Source organism: Ischnura elegans, chromosome 11 (assembly GCF_921293095.1).
Source record: "Ischnura elegans chromosome 11, ioIscEleg1.1, whole genome shotgun sequence".
Classification (NCBI taxonomy): Eukaryota; Metazoa; Arthropoda; class Insecta; order Odonata; family Coenagrionidae; genus Ischnura; species Ischnura elegans.
Genome location: NC_060256.1, coordinates 60,082,228 through 60,105,438, shown reverse-complemented (window position 1 = coordinate 60,105,438; position 23,211 = coordinate 60,082,228). Strand labels below are relative to the sequence as shown.

At 38.5% G+C, this 23,211-nt stretch overlaps 1 protein-coding gene across 1 annotated transcript in view; it reads right to left on the bottom strand.

Moving 5' to 3' along the window:
• Positions 1 to 457: 457 nt before the first annotated feature.
• LOC124167829 overlaps positions 458 to 23,211 on the bottom strand; it is a 264,122-nt gene continuing 241,368 nt past the window's right edge. Inside the window, exons 13-20 of the mRNA XM_046545868.1 lie at positions 22,889 to 23,060; positions 19,121 to 19,357; positions 15,979 to 16,168; positions 5,603 to 5,889; positions 4,233 to 4,644; positions 3,587 to 3,728; positions 2,436 to 2,701; positions 458 to 878 (exon numbers count right to left, since the gene is read on the bottom strand). Of these exons, the coding sequence (XP_046401824.1) occupies positions 721 to 878; positions 2,436 to 2,701; positions 3,587 to 3,728; positions 4,233 to 4,644; positions 5,603 to 5,889; positions 15,979 to 16,168; positions 19,121 to 19,357; positions 22,889 to 23,060 (1,864 nt within the window). The 3' untranslated portion in view covers positions 458 to 720. The remainder of the gene's footprint in view (positions 879 to 2,435; positions 2,702 to 3,586; positions 3,729 to 4,232; positions 4,645 to 5,602; positions 5,890 to 15,978; positions 16,169 to 19,120; positions 19,358 to 22,888; positions 23,061 to 23,211) is intronic.

The following is a 23,211-nucleotide window of genomic DNA, read 5'->3' as shown; positions in this document are numbered from 1 at the left end:
CAGTTACACGAAAAGCTATCTTTCTTGGAGGACATTATATAAATATAAAAATAAATGAAATAACCACAGCTTTGAAAACCGTTATTCAAATGAAAGTTTAGTCTATTTTCCCAAGAATTTTCTAGTCTCTGTGACTTCCATACTTAATGCAGCTTACTACTTATCATCAATTTGTCCACCACACTGATTAAAACTACACAAAACAAGAGATAACTAAACAAAAGGTGAAACAGATTAAAATAAAAGATATTTAATAAATAAAAGTTTGTAGGCTTTCCCAGCTAATATTATTGATAAAATCTTCTTTGGTTTGGCACTGGGCAAGGCTGTTTAAGGCCAACAGGCTCACCCAGTGCCAAACCAAATAAGATTTTATAGGCATTTAAAAACTCTGAGCTTCTTGGATATAGCAATGACTGTAGCTCTCCTAACGTGACCAAGACTACAAAAAAATAACTTCAATACAAATATGTATTTATTGGTGAAAATATTGTCATAGTGATAGAATATTACAATTTATGTGAGAGTTCTGGTAATGTTTGTAGAAGGAATTAAAGATAATTAATACTGGGCAAAGAACATGAACTGGAACTCACTTCATGTACTATCTGATTGCACAACACATAAGGATGAAACCGCATGCCATCCAATTATTTACACAATCTTCTGAAAAGATCACTTCAGAAGGAATTGTCTTCTTTTTCGACTGCAGGGGTGTTTTTATATTTTTCCAATACGGTGCACAGACCAGCTGCGAAAAAGCCCCTTCCCCGTTGATTTCTTCGTCTCCCTCCCATGAGCCAGTTCCACTTCCATCGATGCGCCACTTGAGCTCAGAGACAGCCAAGTGCGAACCTCGTTTGATCCTGGAAGGGCACCTGATGAAGCAAAGAGAAATTTTAATCAATTCTGAATTGGAACAAGTACCAGCAATATTTAGCTAGCAGCATAAGGTGAATCTCCAGTTAACTAGGAATTGAAGGAATAAAAAATTGACTTTTTTCAACTGGACAGAAAAAATTAATCACCATATGGAAAAAGCCAAGTTAACATTCCTTCAACTTCTATGATATAGGATTTCCACTAAGCACTACTATTACTTCCAGTTAAGCATGGGCGTACCCAGCGAGGGGCAGGAGGGGGCAGCTGCCCCCCCTAGAAGCAAAAATTGCAAATGTCTTTCAGGAAAATAATATTTTTTCGAGCAAACAATTTTAAAAACTAATAAAGAGCTGTTACAGTTTCCTTAAAATCTTGATTTCATTCACATTTTCCAATCTTAAATCTAACCTACAACTTGAGCAACCATGACTTGCCCCCCCCCCCCCCCCTTGTTTTGATCCTGGGTACGCCCTTGCAGTTAAGCAGGGATAATAAAATATGCTGAGGAAAAATAGGAGACAGTTGGGATCCAACAACCATATTTTGCATCACAGCAGAAAAGCACTACCACGGGACTTGAGCTGCACTGCAAAGAGGCGATTGATATGATGGCTTCTATTTTACTGTCATTTACATTACAGTAACTGCTGTCACAGCTGCTTCACTTTTATACTAAATAATACACAAAATGAGCAACTTCAAGTGTGGTTTTAAATATATCAGCTGGATCCAAGAAAAAGAAAAGAAATGGTCTTCCATGATGGAAAATACAAGCAAAATGTAAATCATTGGTCTTGCACAGAAAATAATCCTATAGATTTGGCTCTCCTCTTTATCAGTGTCAATGATTTCAGGATTGAAAAGTTCATCCAGGGAATGAGAGAATAATTTTCCTCTTAATGGAAAGGTTTCATTCCTTTCACTTTCAAAGAAAGCAAATGATTACACAGTTACCCATCCCTTTGTGATTAAATCATCCATAAAAAATAGCATAAGCATTAGAGGTAAAAAAGTCCAATGGAAAATTGGGATAAATATGTCCATTCCTACAAAATAATGCATCAACAATCAAATGTGTAGTATCATAAAAATATGCAACGCATTGAAACAGTGGCATAGCCAGGAATTTCATTCAGGAGGGGTCCAAAACCAGGTGGGAAAAGTTTTGAAAAACAGAGTATGTACTAAGTTTTTAACTAAGGTTTCAAATTAATTTTAACAATATTCATAATCAAAAAACTTAATTTGTTAAAGAAATATTTTGTAAATTCATGAGTTTTCAATATTTTGTTTTCTTTTATGAAGGAAAATAATTGTGTTTTATGTTTTGTGGGGGAGTTCCGTACCCCCCACACCCCACCCCTTGGCTATGTAAATGCATTGAAAATTTTTATAATACCTACAAATAATAATTTATAATATCTAAGGATAAAATCAAATTACACATCCATATAATCATCATTCGTATGGTAAAGTGTGCTAATATCTAAGAAAATTCACGTTCACAAGTAAATGAGCTTTGGATTGGATTCATTTATTTTTACCACTCTTACCAGACAGAAGTTCCTGTAGCGTGATGCGCCTGCTGGCAAGTATGTCCTTGTTTCCAGAGGAGCGAATTTCGAAGAGAAGGGCCGCCCTGCACGGCACCCCCTCCTCCCTCTCTCCCCCCCTCCTTCCTCCTCCCCCCATTCCCCCACCATCGTTCACTTGGAAGCTCAAGTCAAACTGCGGGTTGGGAACAGAGGGCAGCAGGCGGGATTTGGCCAGTGTCTTGCCAGTCGCCACGTACGGTGACTTACTCCCTGGTATAGTCGGCCTGAAGAAATGATGAATAAATTTTCAAGTGAGTGTGACCACTCAAAAAAAAAAACCTGAGTGTTGAATTTTCTACTATCCAGCAGTATATCTTTACATAATAATAATAATAGTATCTTTATTCATCTGTAGCACAATAATAATTGTGGTAGATGTCGTCAATTAATACACCTCATGAGAATACACAGTAATAAGAAATACCCTGGATTTAAGAGGCAGCAGAATGTACATATATGATACAAATAAAAGAGAAATCATACAATTTGAATCATAGTGCAAAAGTACATTTAAAAGCTGATAGTGGAGAAATCAATTTCCTCCAGTGAGTATATGGGTTTAGATATTAGGAATTTTTTTAGGGCCCTGCGGAAAATTTTGTTGTCAACCGCTGGCAACATGTTGATAGTCGCCCACAAGTGCAATAAATGTACAAAAATTCAAGGGAGAAAAAAATCATCTGTCTTGACCACGATTCCGGAAACATGGGTTAAATCTAAGCCATGTCAAACAATTTCTCCTCATAAGACAAATGGCATAAGACATATCCTCTTAAGACTAGTGCAGAGTGAAAACTCTGTGCTAGGGAATGTAAAGAAATTCTCGAGGCAGTGGTGAGGGAAGTACTATGTATTTTCCTTTTTCTGGTTCCCTTCTTAAGGCGTGAAGTCAATAGTAATATTTTTTTAAATTTTCTATTCTCATGATAAGGTAGAATATTTCTTGTTTGCAAAATATGGCAAGCTAGAATTTAGCGAGTGTGGGTAAAACTTCAGAGGAATTTAAATTTCAGACCATGACTAGCATAGAAACTAATCCATAATAGCAGTGGCCAAACTACAGGATTTTCAAACCAATAAGAACATGACGTGACTCAATTGGCTCTAACCTGAAGAGTTTCACTCTGCAATACAGCTGTGCAACTCGAGCAACATTAAGTCCTTGTGCTTGGATAACCCTTCCTTCCACACCAATGTAATTCTCAGGATTATCTTGTGAGCCCATGAGGGATGCTGGTACAACATTCAAATCTGAAAAGAATAAACATGATTCCATAAAATATCGATCTAAATGCTAGGTATTAAAACGTTATGCATACAGGCACAAATTCATCTCGCAGAGGTAAGTTATTTGAGGGAGATGACTCATAGTTACATATAAAATTCATATTTTTTTAAATGAATGTTTTACAAACCACTAAATTCATGCTGGTACTTTTTTTCAATAATAACATTAAATTTCTGTAGCAATAACAGGGTTAGACTCATAAAATATAAATTTTTAGCATAATTCGGTGGACAACTTTGATATATGACATAATGAATAGTATTTGTTTATTTCTGCAGTTATTTATTCATTCCAACAGACCCAGGTTTCAGCACATAATGCTATTTACAAGGTTGAAAATGGAAACTTTGAAAATAGCATTATCTACCAAAACCTTGGTCAGTTGGAATGAAAAAATAACCGAGAAAATAGAGAAGTACTTTTCATTATGAAAAATATCAAACTCAAACTAACAAAGGGCTGCTGACCTGTGGGTCTTTTGCAAGTGTTTTGTGCCTCGGGTTGCTGCGGAGAAGACGATGGTGACGAGATCGGTGAAGGGGAGGGAGTCATTGGCAGGGACGTAGTCGAGGATGCAGGCTTGGCGATGGAAGTCATCAATCCCATGTGCCTCCTCATCAGGAGGAGGTTCGGTTGTGACATGGCGTGTCCCAGCATCCTCATCCCGTCCCTTGACTTCCCCCTGGCGTTCCTGTCTCCGTTGAGCAGTTCCGTTGCATCGGCCTCGCCTCCTCCACGGGGCTCAATGCTGAGGGTAATGGAGGAGCCCCTTGGTGCCAGCGGATTCGCAGGAGACGTGGCAATACCCTTCTTATCCTCTCCCTCCGGGCGTACGTTCGCCTCCGAACGGAAGCGTCGCAAGTTCAACCCACGTTTAACCTGAATAGAAAGAATGTTTAGGTCAGATTGATTCCAATGCCTTGTCCTGATGTTTGAATATGTTCTTCATTAACTAAGGCAATGGACAGAGATGGGTAAACTATAAAGAAAAATGAATTGGACCTGGTTACAATTACTTTTTATAATTTTTAATAATAATAATTTATTCATTTCATAGAGGTGACGCAAAAAAATGGGCATAGGAAACCATCACGATATAACAAAAAATGTTGTTCATGCATTTAAATGCATCAAAACACAGCAGGTAAAAATAAAATGGTAATCAGTATTAAAATATGTAGTGCCAACGTTTATGTTTGAAAACATTAATGTGGTAAAAGTTTATTTACCTTTAGGTTTTGTTATAGGTACCATCTACAATTTTAAAGTGAATTAATTACAGTTAGAAGTACAGTAACCTTCCATAAAACTTTTTAAAGATGTTCTAAGAGCTAGGTTGATGAAATTTAATGAACCAAATGGTGATTTTACAACTAAAATTTCAGTTTTTATATAAAATAAATAATGAATACATCTTTTCCAATACCCTCTCCTTCTTTCTTTCTTACATCTTTACCTTCCCTAGTGAAGCAATGTTATAGATTTACATTAGTAGTTTTGGCTGAGGCAAATCAATACAGTGGTAGATTTAGAGAAAGTAACAATTACTATAAAAAACAGGGTAGCATTGCAAGTTTAGGTTCTTTTTTGAAAATTCCGGCTGGGGCCCAATCGAAAATATTTATTTAATTGTACACAGCAGAAATCAGAATTAATTAAATGAAAATAATGATATTGTAGCCAACCAGGAGTAATTAATGGTGATTAAAACTATAGAAAACAAGTGACAAAGAGTACACCGTGTTCATACTATAGACATTATTCAAAGCACTTCACAAGGGTGACTGAAGAAGGAATGCATTATGTTAGAAATACAAAGATATAAAATGAGCTTAACCTTCTGCTTCATTACTCTGAAACTGCTGTACTCTGCTGACTTCTTTGGGAAATATGGATCCGGGGTGGCACTCCTTTGAGGACTGAGAGACCTCCGGGATCCCATTTTGTCGTTGTGACTCTCAGTGACTGTGACCCTTGGCACCCCAGTAGTCTCATCCAATCTGCTCATCATTTTGATTGTTGAATTGATGGTGGCTGTCCGAAATTGTGGAGATCCTTCGGTCGATGAGCTGTGGTTCAATTTCTGCAGGGAGCTGTGGTTGCGAATCGGTGGAGGCGGAGCCACTGTTGAGTGAACAAAATAAATATGTATTGTTAAAATATGAAAATACAGTACAGCTTTGACCATCCATCCTAACAAATTGGAGACTGAAGACAGACAGATACACAATGTATTAATGATAAAATTTGGCATGTTGATGTATGCCGAGTGATGAACCAGAAATTTTAGCCTGACTTTATGTGATCCACTTCAAGCCAATTATTTATTGGAACGGTGATAGATGACAACTCAGCAAGCACAAGAAATAATGCACACATAGTATATACGATTCCATGGAATAACTAGAGAGATACAAATGATATTATGTAAATGCCACAGCAAAATCCTTGTTTGCATCAGATGTCACATCTGTAAGAGGGTGCATTTCCATGGATATTAAGTATGTTCCACGTCGATGTGCTAGCTTTATTTATATTGTTTTATACTGATATTACCTCTTATTTATATCAGCGAGAAGTAGAAGTGGAAGTAGGGAGGGGTTTCAGACTGGAAGGTAGAAGTGGAGAAATATTGCAGATGACTGAGTCCACGTATTACTCGTACTTAAGCCAGCATGTCCATTGTAATAACATTTGTTTCTCTTGATTTCGATGTGTTCACAGATGGGTGGGGGCTAGAAATTTCCCATCTTTGTATTGACTGGATTTATCAAAGCCCATTTTGTGTCATGATATGTGTTTCAATACTACTGACATTCCTTAGTAAATATCACATACTCACTCAGTCTGTTATTCAACCCAAGGATTAGCTAGGTTAACTCCAAACTAAGCCACTGGTGAGTAAATTTCACACTTTTAGGGCAGAAAGCTATTTCCTTTCCCAAAGCCACTCTCTCACATGGGCAGCCAAGGACCAGCAACGTAGCCACGAAATTGGTTCGGGGAGGGTCCAAAACCAGGGGGGGGGGGGGGAAATTTTTGAAAAACAAGGTACTACGTAGACGGTTTTAAACTAAATTTAACACTTCTCATGATCAAAAAAACTTCATTTTTCAAAGAAATCTTTTTCTAAACTCATGATTTTTCAATATTTGGTTTTCCTTTATGATACAAAGTAAGTATACTTTTATCATATTTTTTGGGGGGGGATGGACCCTCCCCTTCACTACGCCACTGCCAAGGACAGATCGTTTTCACCACAGCCTGCACACCTATATCAGTCATCTTGACTCTGTGAGTATACTAGCAGTGTTGCAAAGCCTACCATTTCCCATTGATGCCCTTACCTGTGTCGTTTTCCATAAAATTCTCTTAAGTCTCTCTCACCTAATAAGGGACTGATATGAGTAGGTTGGCCGACCCTTTCTTGGGGGATTATCCACACTCCCCTCCAAATGAGGACCATATCACACATTTTCAGTTCCAGTCCTATGATGCAGCATTTTTTCCCTAAGAAACCAGATGTGAGTATGCACATATAAGGATTTCCCTTATTTGGGCAAAAAACCTTTTTCCTGAAGTTTAAAGTATACCGGGACTAGCCACGGTGATAACTTATACGGTAGTCACCCGCAATGCACAATCGTGCGAAAGATCCACAGAGAAAAAATCATCCACCTTAACCGGGATTCAAACCCGGATCCCCCAAAAATATCCACAGGGAAGAATGACCCCTCGGTAGCTTAACTGGCACTCGACCGGAAATCAGGGGATCCGGGTTCGAATCCCGGTCAAGGCGGATGATTTTTTTCTCTGTGGATCTTTCGCACTTTTTCCTGAAAGTAAATGCTGTCAATCCCTCAATTTTTTCCTTTGGGTCATATAAACTGAAATCAAAATTTATCTTACATATTTAATGCCGTTAACCGGTACCAAATACATACAACACATTTTGATGGGAATATTAATTGTGCTATTTTTTGTAGCATATACATAATACTGCACTTCGCCCATTTTGTCCCAGAAATCCTAGAAGGGGTTGCATGAATTTAGATTTTCCAGAGATCAAATCAGAAGAATTTTGCACACATCCATGTCCTAAGTGGAAATAAATCCGCTCAGGCTGGACTAGAATCTGTAATCTCAGGAATTAGCAGATGAGGACTTAACTCTGCCACCATGGAGGCCAAAATTGGGAAGCATTGAGTTTTTTTTGCTGAATTAAGAATAAGAGTGGTTGATTTATAGTTTTTAACTTAATTTTCATGACAGTAGGATGTAGGTACTGATGTAATTCCAACAAAAAAAGTCATTATCATCTGATGAATTTAATGCAGATTGCATATACTTTTTAAAGTTGCTGCAGTCATCTTGAAACTTATCTTTCAATTGTTTCATAAATTTGCTACACGTGTCTCTTAACATCCTCTACAACCACGATTTTATAGATGAAAAATATCATGGTTACCTGTGGGAAACTGTGGGGTTGAGCGTACTGGCTATAAGACTTACGAGATTTAGACTAAAAATGACTAAGAGGAGCAAGGTGTTTTTCAAGTAGAACAGCGTTATAGAAAAATATCCCACATCAAACATCGGAGAACTTAAGAAAAATGTTTGATCAGGGCTGGAATCAAATAGTTGTTGTCAGAAAATGGCAAATATTATAAAGTACCCAGCTTTAACTAAAATATTGAAGTTTCTTATCTTAATGAAAGTTGACATGATGGTGCAACTACGTATGTATAAAACCAACTACCAGGCCATAACTCGAGTATTTGCAGAAAGGAAAAAAACATTTCTTGCAATATGTGCTACTTACCCTATAGGATTTTAAGGGAGTGCCCACTTGTATATTCCCCACCCACAAAGATATTTGCAACTGAGTAAAGGCTACCACAATCACCTCGGTAATGAACAGTGTACATATTAATTATATCTCCACAATATGCCACAGTTTTAAGATGAGTTCTTTAATCCTAATGCTACCCAGAATCAGTAGCATCTCTTCATAAGCTATTTCGTTCAATACTCACCTCCGTATCTTATCATTAACCAAGAAGGACCTGATTCTCCCTCACTGTCTATATGTCTAATCTCAATCTAGCCAATACAGATCACCCATTATATGGATATTCAAAATAAGAATTAAAGAGGTCTGTAGCAATCCTCAATATAACAGTTACAGATTACAGTACAACTTCCACAAAAATTGGTGATCACAGGTGATTACCAGTGGATTCATAGTTTTAAAAAAAGCATACATAAATAGAGAATAAACTGGTAAAATACCAAAAGGTGAATACACTTGATTGTATTTTCCTAGTGCCAGAGTCAATCATAACCGACTATACTGATACAAACTTACTCCATTCACTTACACAAATTCAAAATTTTTGCTCAAGTGGCTAGTGTTCCAGAATCATTATTGTATGTGTAATGTACTACTTTGCTGACAACATTATTATTGGTGATATTTGAACTATCGAGTTATGAAAAAACTAAAAATAATGTTATTGATTCATTCACAAATGTCATATAGGAGAATGTTTTCAGCAACTTGTAATCTAATTCTAGGCATGCACAACTCAACAATTCAAATTAACAACGCATATGAATAACATAAACTCCATACTACCACCAACATCTGCATACAATACACATGAAATTTTTCTCTCCCAAACCATACCTCTAAATCAGTGCAATTTTGAAGGCTGGTTTTATCTAGCTTCAATTATTACTTCTCCACTGACTATTTCGCCAAAAGTCAAAATTTTAACCCAAGAGGCAGGCAGAAGTGGATGAAGTTTCCTACTAGAGTTATGGCCATCTTATCCTACAGTCAATACAGATGTTGTAGGGCTTACCAACTCATTCCGGATCCATCCCCAGTAAAAAAAATTGACACAGTGATTTGAACTTTTACTAATCCCTCACATAATTGCCACTATCCTCCCTGTGGTACCTCGCCAAAAGAGTCATCAGGAGATAATAATGGTCTTCAACTTGATAGGCCCCCAAATAATGATATATTAAATCGCTGAGTTGCCTTAGTCAGATACCCTAGCACCAATATCATTCTTGGTGCACTGTGCCAACCCCATGCTTTATCTACCAGCCACTTGCAGACAGCCTGGAGCACCACAATAGGTTTTTCAAGAAAGCTACGAACACTGCACTTATTTACTTACGCTTTGAGGGAAGGGTAAGAATCAAGAAAGGGTGGAGGGAAACCCTGCATCAACATTAGCCAGCTCTTATTGATTTCTTACGGCTCAATTTCCCATCTGACATAAAGAATGCTGTCCTTCAAGTGCCCTCTAAAAAGCAGTCAAGTAGGGATCAGCCAGTCTCCGATAAGTTTCTGCCACAGCCGGGATTGGAACCCAGACCCACAGCATGGGAATCCAAAACACTCGCCACCACACCAGCCCGATACCAAAGCACCCCAGTTAGAGTATAAATACCCATCCATGCTCTTCTGGACTAAAAACTACTTAACTTTGTTGATCATATGGAAGCCAGAGTGTCAATGTGGCTATGCCATTGCCCTATGCCCCCCAGAGTTTCCCCTGAGAACCCCTGCCTTCTTTAGATATTTTCTGCACACAGTGGAAGACTTGCATTTAACATGCAGCAGTTGAATGGTAAAGGGGACTGCATAGGGAAGTGAAGGACAGATGATCCATCAAATGGTTAATGTAATAATCAGATATTTGAAATTCTACTGAATTAGCATCCATTATGATTCAAGGAGATGTAATGAGAAAAATTCCAAAGGGAACGTAGACCCAGACAGTTAAATATGTACCTTTGGAGGGCCCTAACGAAGCCAAGCATTAATTTTTTTGCAATTAAACCCAGTCCACAAAAAATTCATCATAATGAAGATGAATGGCAATATTTTACCATTAATAATGGACTTCAATGAGCAACTTACATCATTCTTTTAACGCATGCTGGACTGGAATTCACAATTTTCAGGTTGAATATACCAATAAATGATACATTTATGTGGTAGGTACAGGATTCCTAATAATGATTCAAATGAAACAGTGGCAAAAACAGCATATTTGTGGCAAGGATGGATGGGCAAAGGCTGGATGGTATTCAGTACTCACTAATGTGACAGAAAAAGGAATTAGGGAGTCTCATATGATGTTCACTTGGGGCTTTTTCTGATAACTTCAAATATTTGAGGCTCCAATTCCAACCAAGCAATGAAAGACTGGCGATGCATTTTATTTGACATAACATTGCTTTATGCATATTTTCCAGTTGTAACAGATTTGAGAATGTGATAAGAATTCCTATTAAATGTGTTCTAGATTAAAGTGGTCACAAGTGCACATTTTGTCTAGAAAAACCAAAAAGAGTCAACGAGTTAGTCAATACAGTCATGCAAAAACAAGCTATCTACAAAGATGTCAACCAGAAGTAACAAAGAAGAGTGATAAGATAAATTTTATTCGACAAAAAAATAAGACATGCATACATAAACAAAATTGACAAATGTGTAACAACTTTGATAAATACTTTCTCATTCACAGATTTTTAGCACCACAGTACAGAGAGTTAGTTTTTTAGAGTACCACTATGAGTCCAAGGATCAATACATAAAAACTTCTCAGAGTTATGGAAGAGATAGAGTAAACAACATTACTTGTGAAGACATGAAATATTGTTCTGTAATTAATCAGGAATACATTCTGAATGATCAACATCCAGAAATCATCCAATAAAAAGTATATGATGTCATGGAGAATCTGAAATAGGAGAAAATAAAATAAATGTAAGGATGAGTACATTTAAGGAATATTAATGCTGCTCTATTCTCAATTAAAGAATCCAATTAGGCCAACTTGTTAATTTACACACTTGCATGCATATGCAAGATGCTATGCTGGATGCCATTCTTTCCCCCACCCATTAACCTCAATCCTTCAATGGGTTAGCAGCTGCAATTGCACCGTGAGGTGGAAAACCTAAATCTATGAGTTCTGTTATGTATTGAGCATGTAAATGTAATGAAATGTTTGTTTTTGTATGAGGCCATCTTGTTTCAGGGCAATTCAGCAGTGTTTTGTTTTTGTTGCATCATGGTCCGGACACACACACATCCATGGACAGCAGTTATTTTCCGGGTGTCCAATGCGTGCCCGGTCAGTATCTTTAATTATTGTATGCTGGCAAATAAATCCGTTGTGCCTCATATCTGAGTCTTTCTATAATTATTCTGCACACAACAATTGGTGACGAGGATGGGATGCTGATATGCCGCTGTAATTTAAAAAAAAAACATCTTACTTTACACGTGAGTGATAGTGAATTTGTCAGGATTGTATTTCATGGGAACTCTTGGAAATCCTCCCAGTTTTTCATTAGGCAACGCAGAAGACGGGTGCGTTTTTAAGGAACAGCTGTATTATTATTTTATGGGGAACAACATTGCAGATGATGATATAAGAAGAAGACCATTTTTTTTTACGGTGTCTGGTAAATTTATTTTGAAAAACGTCATCAAATTATTTAAACTGCACTCCACCACAGAAATTTCATTCAGTGAGGCTACCAAACTTTTGGACAGGTACATAAACCCAAAACCATGTAAGTGGGTGCTACATGAAATTTTCCACGAGCAGATGCAGAACCCAGGAGAATCTTTTAAGGATTTTCTCTCATACCTCCGGGTGCTCGCGGAAGGATGTGAGTTAACCAGTGGCGGCTGGTGGTAATTTATCTAGGGTGTCCATTAGAGCAGATATAGGATGATTTAATTATATTATGTTAATCCTAATCCATGAGTGTCATATTTCGTCGTAATAGAATACATAGCAAGCAAAACATATCACTGGTACACTCTACCCTTAAAATTGCATGAACAGAAATAATATTAGCATGTATGAAAATAATTATTCTCAACACACCTTTACAAGTGACGGTAGTTGAAATTCATTCTCTTTTCCTTACACCCTATGAGGAAGTAGTGTAGAAAACGGCTATACAGATGGCTCTGTAGACGGACTAGGATCCTGGGCGCAGGTAGTGTAGGTGGCGGCTACACCACTACACTACCTGCTAGTCAGTCACCAAAAACATGCGCGTGCGCATTCGCATGGTTTTGAGTCTGCTCCCATCGCCCCTTTGAACAGCACATACCCCCCCGCTTACCTCATCCCGCCAGCGCTCCCTCAAGCGATCGCACAGACCGAAAATGCGCCCGGCATGATGCCACGGGATCGCACACTTGTAGTGCGGTGAATTCGAAAAGGAGATAGCTGTAGCGTTCGGAGGCTCATGTTTCTTGCATATGCAGATAGTACTTTTATCCTTCGCGTTGCAAAGGAATAGTTTTCTTTTATAATTTATTCATCTTTGGGTGTGCACTTGCTAACATGCGTATACGCACGCGCCGCCACTGGAGTTAACCAATTCAGACGAATCCCTATTTGGGCAGGTGTTGGTAGGCCTATCTGATATGAGGTTGAAGGAGGCCCTTTTTGCCTCAAGAGTCTCTAGATTTAAAGAGGGTTGTAGATAGGGTCCAGGCTGCAGAAGCTGCCCAAGAAAATGTCGCCCAGTTGCAGTCAACATCTGAGGAGCTGCTCTGAATTATGAATGAAATTGTTTGGCATGTGAGAGGGCCTTGTGTATTCTTATGGTATGGCCACATTTAAAGTTGGGAGGAGTTGTTATGTATTGTGCATGTAATTGTAATGAAATGTTTGTTTTTGTATGAGGCCATATTTTTTCAGGGATATTTGGCATGTTTTGAACTCTCATTTTCCCGTGGCTTGCTGCCATCTTATTATCATCTTCTCACCTCCTTGAAGTCTCACATGGGTGGAATAAAATATTCAACAAAATATCAGGTGCAGATTTTAATCACTAAGCTGTGTTGGGTTGCAAGAGGTAGAGGTATACTTGAGATTTTTGCTTCGGGCATAGTCAGTTCTCATCCCCTTGGTCACATAGTTGCAAACGTCCATTCTTTCGAATAGGAAAAACTTAATCTGCTATAATCACCATTTGTTTCTTTGAGAAGAAAAGATTGCATCAGCTATAGCCAACAATAAGTGTGTAAGAGTCAATGATATTTTTATCATTCAGTTCTATCAGATTATCCTTGAGCTTTTCCTATCTACTCCCTCCTATCAGCACATAAATACTTTGCCCTTTTCTTTGGAGCTTTTCAAGGTTGGGTTCAACTCCAAAAAAAATCGATCCAATCCAGCTGGGAACTCATCAGATAAGTAAAATTTGACATTGCAATATTTCCACTGAGTTTTATTTTGACACTACACATTTCGTTGTTAAAAACAACATTATTAAGTGTTAGCAAAAGTCTTAAGAGTTCTTCCTTATATAGGTCTTGGTGCTTGAAGGGAGGGGTAAGGTGGGAATGGGGTCTGGGTGTCAAGAAGTGGGGATATTGAGGGTTGTGAGAGACGGGGTAATTTTTATTTCATCTTTAATTTAATTTATTCAAGGGTTGTAATGTATACCAGGCCAAACATCATCTCAATCTTTCAATTAAGTGCCGCCTCGCTGATTTGAACATCAACTTCAACAGCCAGTGCCTTGACCCTTTCACTGCTGTGAACGTACCAAGTACGTTCGCACAGCAGACTGCTGTGAACGCACTTTTTTTTCCTCCCTGCCATGTACTTTTGCAAAAGCACTTCGAAGGGTCCCTAATCCGGGACCCTATCCTTGACGAGCTCACCCACGCAGGCCCGTTTCATCGACCTTACCAGCAGGGGGCCTCCCTCCCGAAAAGTGACCGCTCTGACTGCAATTTGAAAATCAATCAATCAATCCGGTCATCAAAAAATGATTGTTTTCATCGCACTCCTGCCAATCAAGCAATCACGTATAATAATCAAAATAATGATTTTGTTAACTTTGCTAAAAACGTGGCTGCAGACCACCGGAAAATCGCCATTTTGGCAAAGTTAACAAAATCGTTATTTTTCATCGCAGAAACACGGCTCAAAGACGTTCTTGATTGCTTGATTGGCAGGGGTGCGATGAAAACGATCATTTTTTGATGATCGGATTGATTGATAGAATTTCAAATTGCAGTCAGAGCGGTCACTTTTCGGGAGGGAGGCAATGTTTGGTAGGGTCGATGAGATGGGCCTGCGTGGGTGAGCTCGTCGAGGATAGGGTCCCAGATTAGCAACCCTTTGGAGGGTGTACCATGCCCATTATTGAAATACCTGCTCCATGGGCCCACAAAATGCATTTTAACCTTTTCGCCGCATGCGAGGAGAAGGTTTTTGGAGATTGAACAGTAGCGAAAGGTTTAAGGAAGGAGTCACTCTGAAGTTTGCTACTGTGGCACCATTCAACCGGCGCTCGGCTATTCCCTCGATTCTCGCCCGAAGCTTCCAGAGGACGGGGGAACCTTCCAGATCACCCTTCCAGAATGTTCGGGCGAGGGTTATATAAATACATCGATGCCAGCAACGGGGCAGTTCTCGCGAAGCCAGCGACTCACCAGTTTGCCTTGTATTGTGACGGTGCCTCAATAATAAAGTTCCTTCGTTACCCAGCGCTAGTGTTTAATTCAAAGTGCCTTCTCCCACACTACCATTACATCTAACAGCAAAAATGATCATTTCTCCCTAAACCCTCAATATCCCCACTTATTGACACCCAAACACCATCCTCCACCTTACTCCCTCCCTTCAAGCACCAAGACCTTTATGAGGAAGAACTCTTAAGACTTATGTTAAACATGATAATGTTGTTTGTAACAACAAAACGCATAGTGCCAAAATAAAACTAAGCGGAAATATTGCAATTGTAAGCGCGGTTTCATTAAGATTATTAAAAGCTGCGAGATGACGGACAGGGAGCCGCCTCGAACGGACTTCGTTTGAGACCCAGCCATTAAGCACATTCCTGCTGTCATCGGAAGAGTCGCTTGAGGAACGATCTCTTTCGGTGACTCCAGGGACGTGGGCTGGCGGCGGCTAGGGGAGGCAGTTGTGGTTGGGCAGCGGGATAGAGTGTAAGGCTTTGGGCTGAATAAAGGAAGTTGCTTTGTGTGAGAATTTGGACTTGTTCCCTGCTTTGTTTCCCCCGAACCCCTTTACCGTCGGCAAAGACGACTTACAGAATGTCCAATTTTACTAATATTAAGAGCTTCCACCACATCATACCTCACATCATACTCGTCAGATCTTTCACAGCATGCAGAACTACCTTTTTGTGAGCCGTATTTGTTTGAAGGTCTCCTCAGCAACGTTGGGCTGCTGGGTGGTGGGGGTGGAGGAGGTGGCGGCACCAGCGGACCATTCAGCAACCGATTCGTCCTTGCGGAGCGCTCCATCAGCGGAGATCCAGATTCATTCCTTGTACTACTTGTGCTAAGACTATTTACAGATGAGTTACCCTGGAAATCAAATCAATGAATTGACTATAGCATGCTTACAAAAGAGAATCAAGCATTGGCAGTTTCTATATGATAGGTGGCAGAAGTGAAAAATTTCTAAGTTGAATTCATCTTGCCAACCACATCTATTATGAATAAGTCTTAGTACCAAGGGATAGGTCAATGTGAAATAATAAAACTTTTTACAATATATTTTGTAATATTTAATCCAATATGTGTATTTTGAATGCATGAGCAGAGGCATTCAGTAGATCCGAAACTTGGAGAATCAAAAAATCTGACCAGAAAAGACTCAAAGCCTGGTGAAACATGGAAACTCATTGTTTTAGCTTCGAAACCTGGTGCTGATGGAAAATGTTGAAAATCAAATGGATGGGTAAAGTGAGAAATGAGGTGGTGTACCAAAGAGTAGGGGAAGAAGGAACTGCGGAGCACCATATGCCAGGGAAGGACACAGTGGATAGTCCATGCCATAAAACATAGCCATTATGTGAGGTATAAGTCCCCCGAGAAAGAACCAGGCATAAGTACTAAGGATTGACGAAGAACATATGACATAAGGAAAAAGGAATTGGAGGAAGTACCTTGGGAAAGGGAGAAAGGAGGACTATGTACAATAAACCAACATTAGGACCGTATTATGACGTACATATAATATATTTTCAAAGTCAACAGTCTGGAGTATAATAATAATCATGGTTAGGTCAATCGATTGAGAAAAAATTAAGAAAAGTTGTCCTTATTGATTGACCTACTACTGATGATAGTGTATAACTACAATGACCATAATTGTATTAGAAACATGTATGTATTATAAAGCATTATTGATTCACCCTGACCAACCCCTTGACACCAAGGCTTTGAGCAAATTTTATGTATTGCTTAATTTTCAATAAAAAATTTATCTACTACATAGGCTCATATGCAATTAAATCTGTACAAGTCTACAGTCGTCACCGGACACAAAATATATAACAAAACAAATACAAATTCCAAGAAAAAGTTAGTTCTTAAAAGCAAGATTCATTTTTCATTTGATGACTATCTTGATTTTTTAAAATCATAACTGTATAAATCAGTATTCAAATACACAAGCACCAGTGGCATAGTGAGAGTGGGGTCCGGACCCCCTTCCTTCCCCTCCCCCGAAATATAAAAACACAATTACTCTGCTTGACATAAGAAGACAAAACATTGAAACATCATGAATTTACAGAATATTTCTTTGAAAAGTGAAGTTTTTTTCCATTATAAACAGTATTAAAATTGGTTCGACAGCCTCTCTATAGTACTCTGTTTTTTTAAAATTTCCCCTTCTGATTTTGGACCCCCCCGTCAAACAAATTTCCTGGCTACGCCACTGATAAGCACTAGTGTGATAGGTGCTGATGTGTCTTTTTGGTGTACTTAAGAAAATACAATGCAGGTCCAAAGAATTGGATTTTGATACATAAAGGTTAGTTTCCTAAAAGGACTAGGTATTACTTAATGCTTATATTCCGGAGTATTTTTTCTTTTCACATAAATACAAGTGCAAACAATTTGCCACTCAAAGAGCAGAAAATATACACACAAACTTTGCATAATTTTTTTACATAAAAAGGTAAGAGATAAATTTACTATTTGATCGCAATTGGCTGCATACAAACTATATCTGCTGTTAAATATTTATTGAATAATTAAGAAGGAATAAATAGATGCAACATTAAAAGCATGAGATCCATCATCAGAGACGGCAGTCCCTTAATGAGAGGAGAGAAGGGGAAAACTATACAAAAAAGCTCAGCTCAACCCCTACACACATAATACATACAGCAAGCCCACATATCAGGAATTGGTTCTCATACCCAGCCTAGCTCCAAGCAGCCACATTGTTTGAGGCATGTGCAGAAAGTAAGTGTACTGTCAAGGCTGTAGCTAGAAAAAAAATTCAGGGAGGGTTTTTTGATGACATTTTAGGTGGTTATTTTGAAGGGGGTACATTTAAGGCAAAATCTTCCAACTTTTTGGGGAACATTTTCTCTCCCCTTCCTCAATTTCACAGACTACGGTACAATGACCTTCAGGTGCTGTGGTTTTTTTGTTTATTCATGATCATAGGTGGATTTAGGGGGAGGAACAGGGGCACAGGGGCATGTGCCCTCCCCCCCAGATGCTTAAAAAATAGACAATTTTTTATATACTGTTATCATTACATTCGTTTTCTTTTGTGTGTAACAGAGCCCCAATCATTTAATTTCATATTAATAACTTTCATGTTAAAACGAAGAGAATATTTCGCATAGTAATTGTTGAATCTTGTCTTTAATCTAAAGTATGAGAAGACCGAAAGCCGGTCAGACCCTTGTGCCCCCCCATAAAAAAATCCTGGATCTGCCCCTGTTCATGATTGCAAACACTGGGTAGTAGAGGGGTATCTCTGACAAGTAAGAGCTTTATCCTCACCTATCTCTGCCAATGTTCGAGTTCAATCATTCAGTGAAGGGGAGTGAATATTTTTTTATGCATAAAAATCTAGTACACTTACTTCCAATGGTAATATTGTCAATATTCAATTTTAGCTCAGAGATTGAAAAAACTGAATGAGTATATACTATGTACTAGCAATTGCATAATCTAAAATGTATAGGCTCTATAGGTACTTAAGAATTTTGCTCAGCGCTTCCAATTGGGTACAGAGCACTAGATATCAACAGGGAAAAATCAATGCCCATCTACAGTATAGTTTTCATTATAGATGAGCAATGACAACATACCTGTTCCTTGGTCCACTAATAAACTTGAGATGGAGAGGTCACATGAATTATTATCTTCTAAATTATGTATTGAAAAACAATTAAATCAACATATCAATGACCTACAGTAGAATCCAATATAAACCCTTCTCATTGATAAAAATCTTAAGATAAACAGAGTTGAATTGATGCACTGTAAACACAGACTTTGGTTTACCTGAGATAATGTGCCATTCAAATCAGTTATGGGTCTAAATCGGAGCTGGATCGACCCAGATTTAATATCACTGAGCTGATACCATTGATGGTATCCAGTCATGTCAGCTTCTGTGCAACGTTCTTCAGACATCTGAGAGAAGTTGTATATTGAGCAAGCTTGCCGGACTTCTCCAGCCGTGAGGGTAACCCTCCCAAGGAAATCATGCTTGCCAAGAACATCATGGTCCCATAAATCCTGAAAGAGAAGTGATTCTAGAGCAATGGACACACAGAAGCAATGCCACTGCTATATGTATTTGCTCAGCCAGCATTCTTCACCAGAGCTCTATCCGAAACACACTTTCAATTATTAATCAGGGGTGGATTAACCCAGGAGAGGGCGCATGGAGAAATGTAACATTAGAAGGAACGTGGGGTGTCATTAACACCCCAAAGAAAATATTTTTTTCTCTTTCCTTGGAATGATATAGTTATGCTGTGTTCTTTTTTAAATAGGCCCACTGAATTAAATTGATATTAATAATATTTCTTATCAAATAAAGAAGAACCATGGGGTGATACACACCCCACGTGCCCTTTCCCAGGTTAAGGTCATTGTTTAGGTGAGGGACGTTTCCAGCTCTTAATTTCGGTCGGAAAAAACCAGAACGGCACTCCGGCACCTCACAGGGAAACTTGGATTATGTCAAAAAAGGCATTGTTTTCTTTAAATATTTGGTAAAAAATGATTCCTCATTGTAACTTTAACACGTTCAGTGCTGCTTTGGTCATAATGACTGAAGCAGCATGAAGATGAAGTACATGTCTTTACATGAAGTACAAGCCTTGCTTTAGGCAGCTCATAGCATGCCTTCCGTCACAGCTACTTCGGCGACGCATATATGACATGACCGACACAGCGTACATAGCCGAATGCACACCATAACTCAAGGGATCCAAGTATTGAAACAAAAGAAAAACACATCAGCGCAATGGGCGAATTCGTCTAAAAGTCCACAGCAGGGAATGTGCTACTTAAAAGTTCTTAAAACATCAGCATTTTTACGGGAGGGGTCTCTCCCTTATTGAGAGGCTTATATTTGAAAATCATGTGCGGGTATGTGTTCTGGTACATGAATTTTTAGAAATTAAGCACTGGATGGTTTACTGTTTTCTGTGGCACCTAGATGGTATGCATTGCTTCTCAGTATTAATATGACAACTAATATTCAAGTTGCAAATATTCAATTCAATGTTATATATAATTGTAATCACAGTTATATATTGAATTCACTCTCTGTACAGTAGCGATTCATTATTAAGCAGTGGCATAACTAGGGGGGGATGAGGGGATGGATCCCCCCCCAAAGCCTCACAGACATCAAAAAAATTATTTAAAAATCTTGTCTGGAATCTTTATGTATTAACATACATTATAAATTATAATACATATATGTATAAGTCAAATTTTAAGCGCCAAAATGATGTAAAATGCATTTTCAGGCATGTTACTTTTCAAAAATTTTCCTGAACTCCCCATTTTTTGGGGGGTAGCCCCCATTAACTCACCTCATCCCTCCCCCAAAGCCCACTCATTCCCCAAAACATATTCCTAGTTATGCCACAGTTATTAACTATTATTTTGTCACCTTATTAAAAGCTTTCATGACTTCACACAGATGATTTTGTCTTGAAGTGAGTTGAAATTTTTGTAGCAATAGGTATTAGATTGTTGGAAGTACCTAATGCATTCTCTTTTTGCAATTTTTAGCATCTGGGAATTATTTGGATTTCAGGTTCCATGAGAATGAATTTCCTTGTTAATAAGGAATTACTGACTATTTTCTTCAACTAAAATGGTTTACTGGCTTAATTCTTTCAACATGTAATGGTTTACATGGAATCTGTTGAGAAGTACCCATTGCACAAAATGAAATAGAATCCATTTAGTGTTTCATAAAAATGATCAATATTCTATGTTAAAAAGCCTAGCATAATATTATCACAATGTTCATTTTGAAATTAACTGTAGGCAGACGATTTTTTGGTAAACTTTCAAGCAACACATTTAGTTTCTTTTGCCATTTGATGCTTTGGATTAAAATGCCATTTTCAATTGAAGTGTTTAGGTGTGAAGGCCAAACACACTGAATCGTAGAGTCATGAGAGAAGGAAAAGGAAGTGGTATTGTTCAAACCTTGATATGGAAGGCATATTGAAATATGTATATGGTTGATATAAGTTGTAAAACTAGGCAACATATAATGGCAAGCAAAATATTCAGTATTCCACTGAAATACAAATACAATATTTCCCTGGAAAATCAATTCAAGACATGGGCATTCAGAGAGAGACCAATTCGTTAAATTGTATTAGGCTCAACTATGTGGAAGTTAATAATCGAAAATGAAAAGGAGACTTCGTTGATTTCCACTGATTTATTTCGTTCGTACGACATCTTTCGAACCATACAGGTCATTATCAAGTACTTCTTGATACTTGAGACCCTGAGAGAGCCCCTGGACTAATGAGGGGGAGTTTTGGGGGATAACTCCTCCCCCTCCCTCAGAGCTCCGAGAAATTTTTAAGTTAAATCCATTTTACTTAATTTTATTAATATTAATTATACAGTAGTGTAAGGATTAATAAAATATCCCTCAGAAGCTGAAAAACTCACCACTCTGAACCATTTATCTTATAACCTTTCTAGGAGAGGGCGACGCACCTCCTGCTTACCATGGTGGGTATTCCATACCCCCCAGACCCCTGGTATTAGTTGTGCCTAAGCCCCCCCAGCCTCTATTCCTAGCTGCACCCCTGCCTAGCATTGCCAAGAGTAAAACCCATAAAATATGCTTTATCCTCATTTTAACCCATGATAATTTTTTGTTTTGCATTTCATTATTACTTTTTTTAACCCTTTCGCTGCTGTTTAATCTCCGAAAACCTACTCCTCACATGCGGCAAAAAGGTTAAAATGGGTTTCGTGGGCCCATGGAGCAGGTACTTCCAGGATGGGTGTGGTACACCCTCCGAAGGGTCGCTAATCCGGGACCCTTTCCTCGACGAGCTCATCCACGTGGGACCGTCTCCTCGACCCTACCAGCGGGGGGCCTACTTCCCGAAAAGTGACTGCTCTGACTTCATTTTGAAAATCTATCAATCAATCCGATCATCAAAAAATGATTGTTTTCATCGCACTCCTGCCAATCAAGCAATGAAGTACGTCTTTGAACCGTGTTTCTACGATGAAAAATAACGATTTAGTTAACTTTGCTAAAAACGTGGCTGCGGACAACCAGAAAATGGCCATTTTAGCAAAGTTAACAAAATCGTTATTTTTCATCACAGAAGCACGGTTCAAAGACGTACTTGATTGCTGGATTGGCAGGAGTGCCATGAAAATAATAATTTTTTGATGATCGGATTGATTTATTGATTTTCAAATTGCAGTCAGAGTGGTCACTTTTCGGGAGGAGACCCCCGCTGGTAGGGTCGCTGAGACGGTCCTGCGTGGGTGAGCTGGTCGAGGATTCCGGGTCTCGGATTAGCATCCTTTCGGAGTGCTTCTGCGAAAGTGCTGACCGCATGGCAGGGAAGAAGAAAAAGTACGTCCACAGCAGTCTGCCGTGAGGACGTACAAGGTACGTCCACAGCAGTGAAAGGGTTAAATAACTTGATACCACATTAAATACACACCTTTCAAAATCATTTAAAAACAAAATTTATGAGCCTAAAACTAAAATATCATGGGAAATAAAATAAGTACAGAGGAGGATCTACTTACCACTTGAAGGGTTTGTTGGCCAGTTGGAAGTTCAACTATCGTCGTCTCCTCCCAACTAGGATTTAATGTTTTCTTCCTCACACTTGAGCGATACTTCAGTTGCCCATCTACTTTAACTTCGCAATATGGATCACTAAAACCATTCAAGTCTTTGGCGACTAAATCACTAGCCCTGAAACAAGATATAAAATAGGTAAATACACATCATAAACAAACTCTGAGGCTCTCCTATATTTCCAAACTGTGTATTTATATTCCGATATTTTATTGATCTCTAATAGCTTCTAACAATGTTTCCTATCAGTAATGAGCTTCTCAGATGC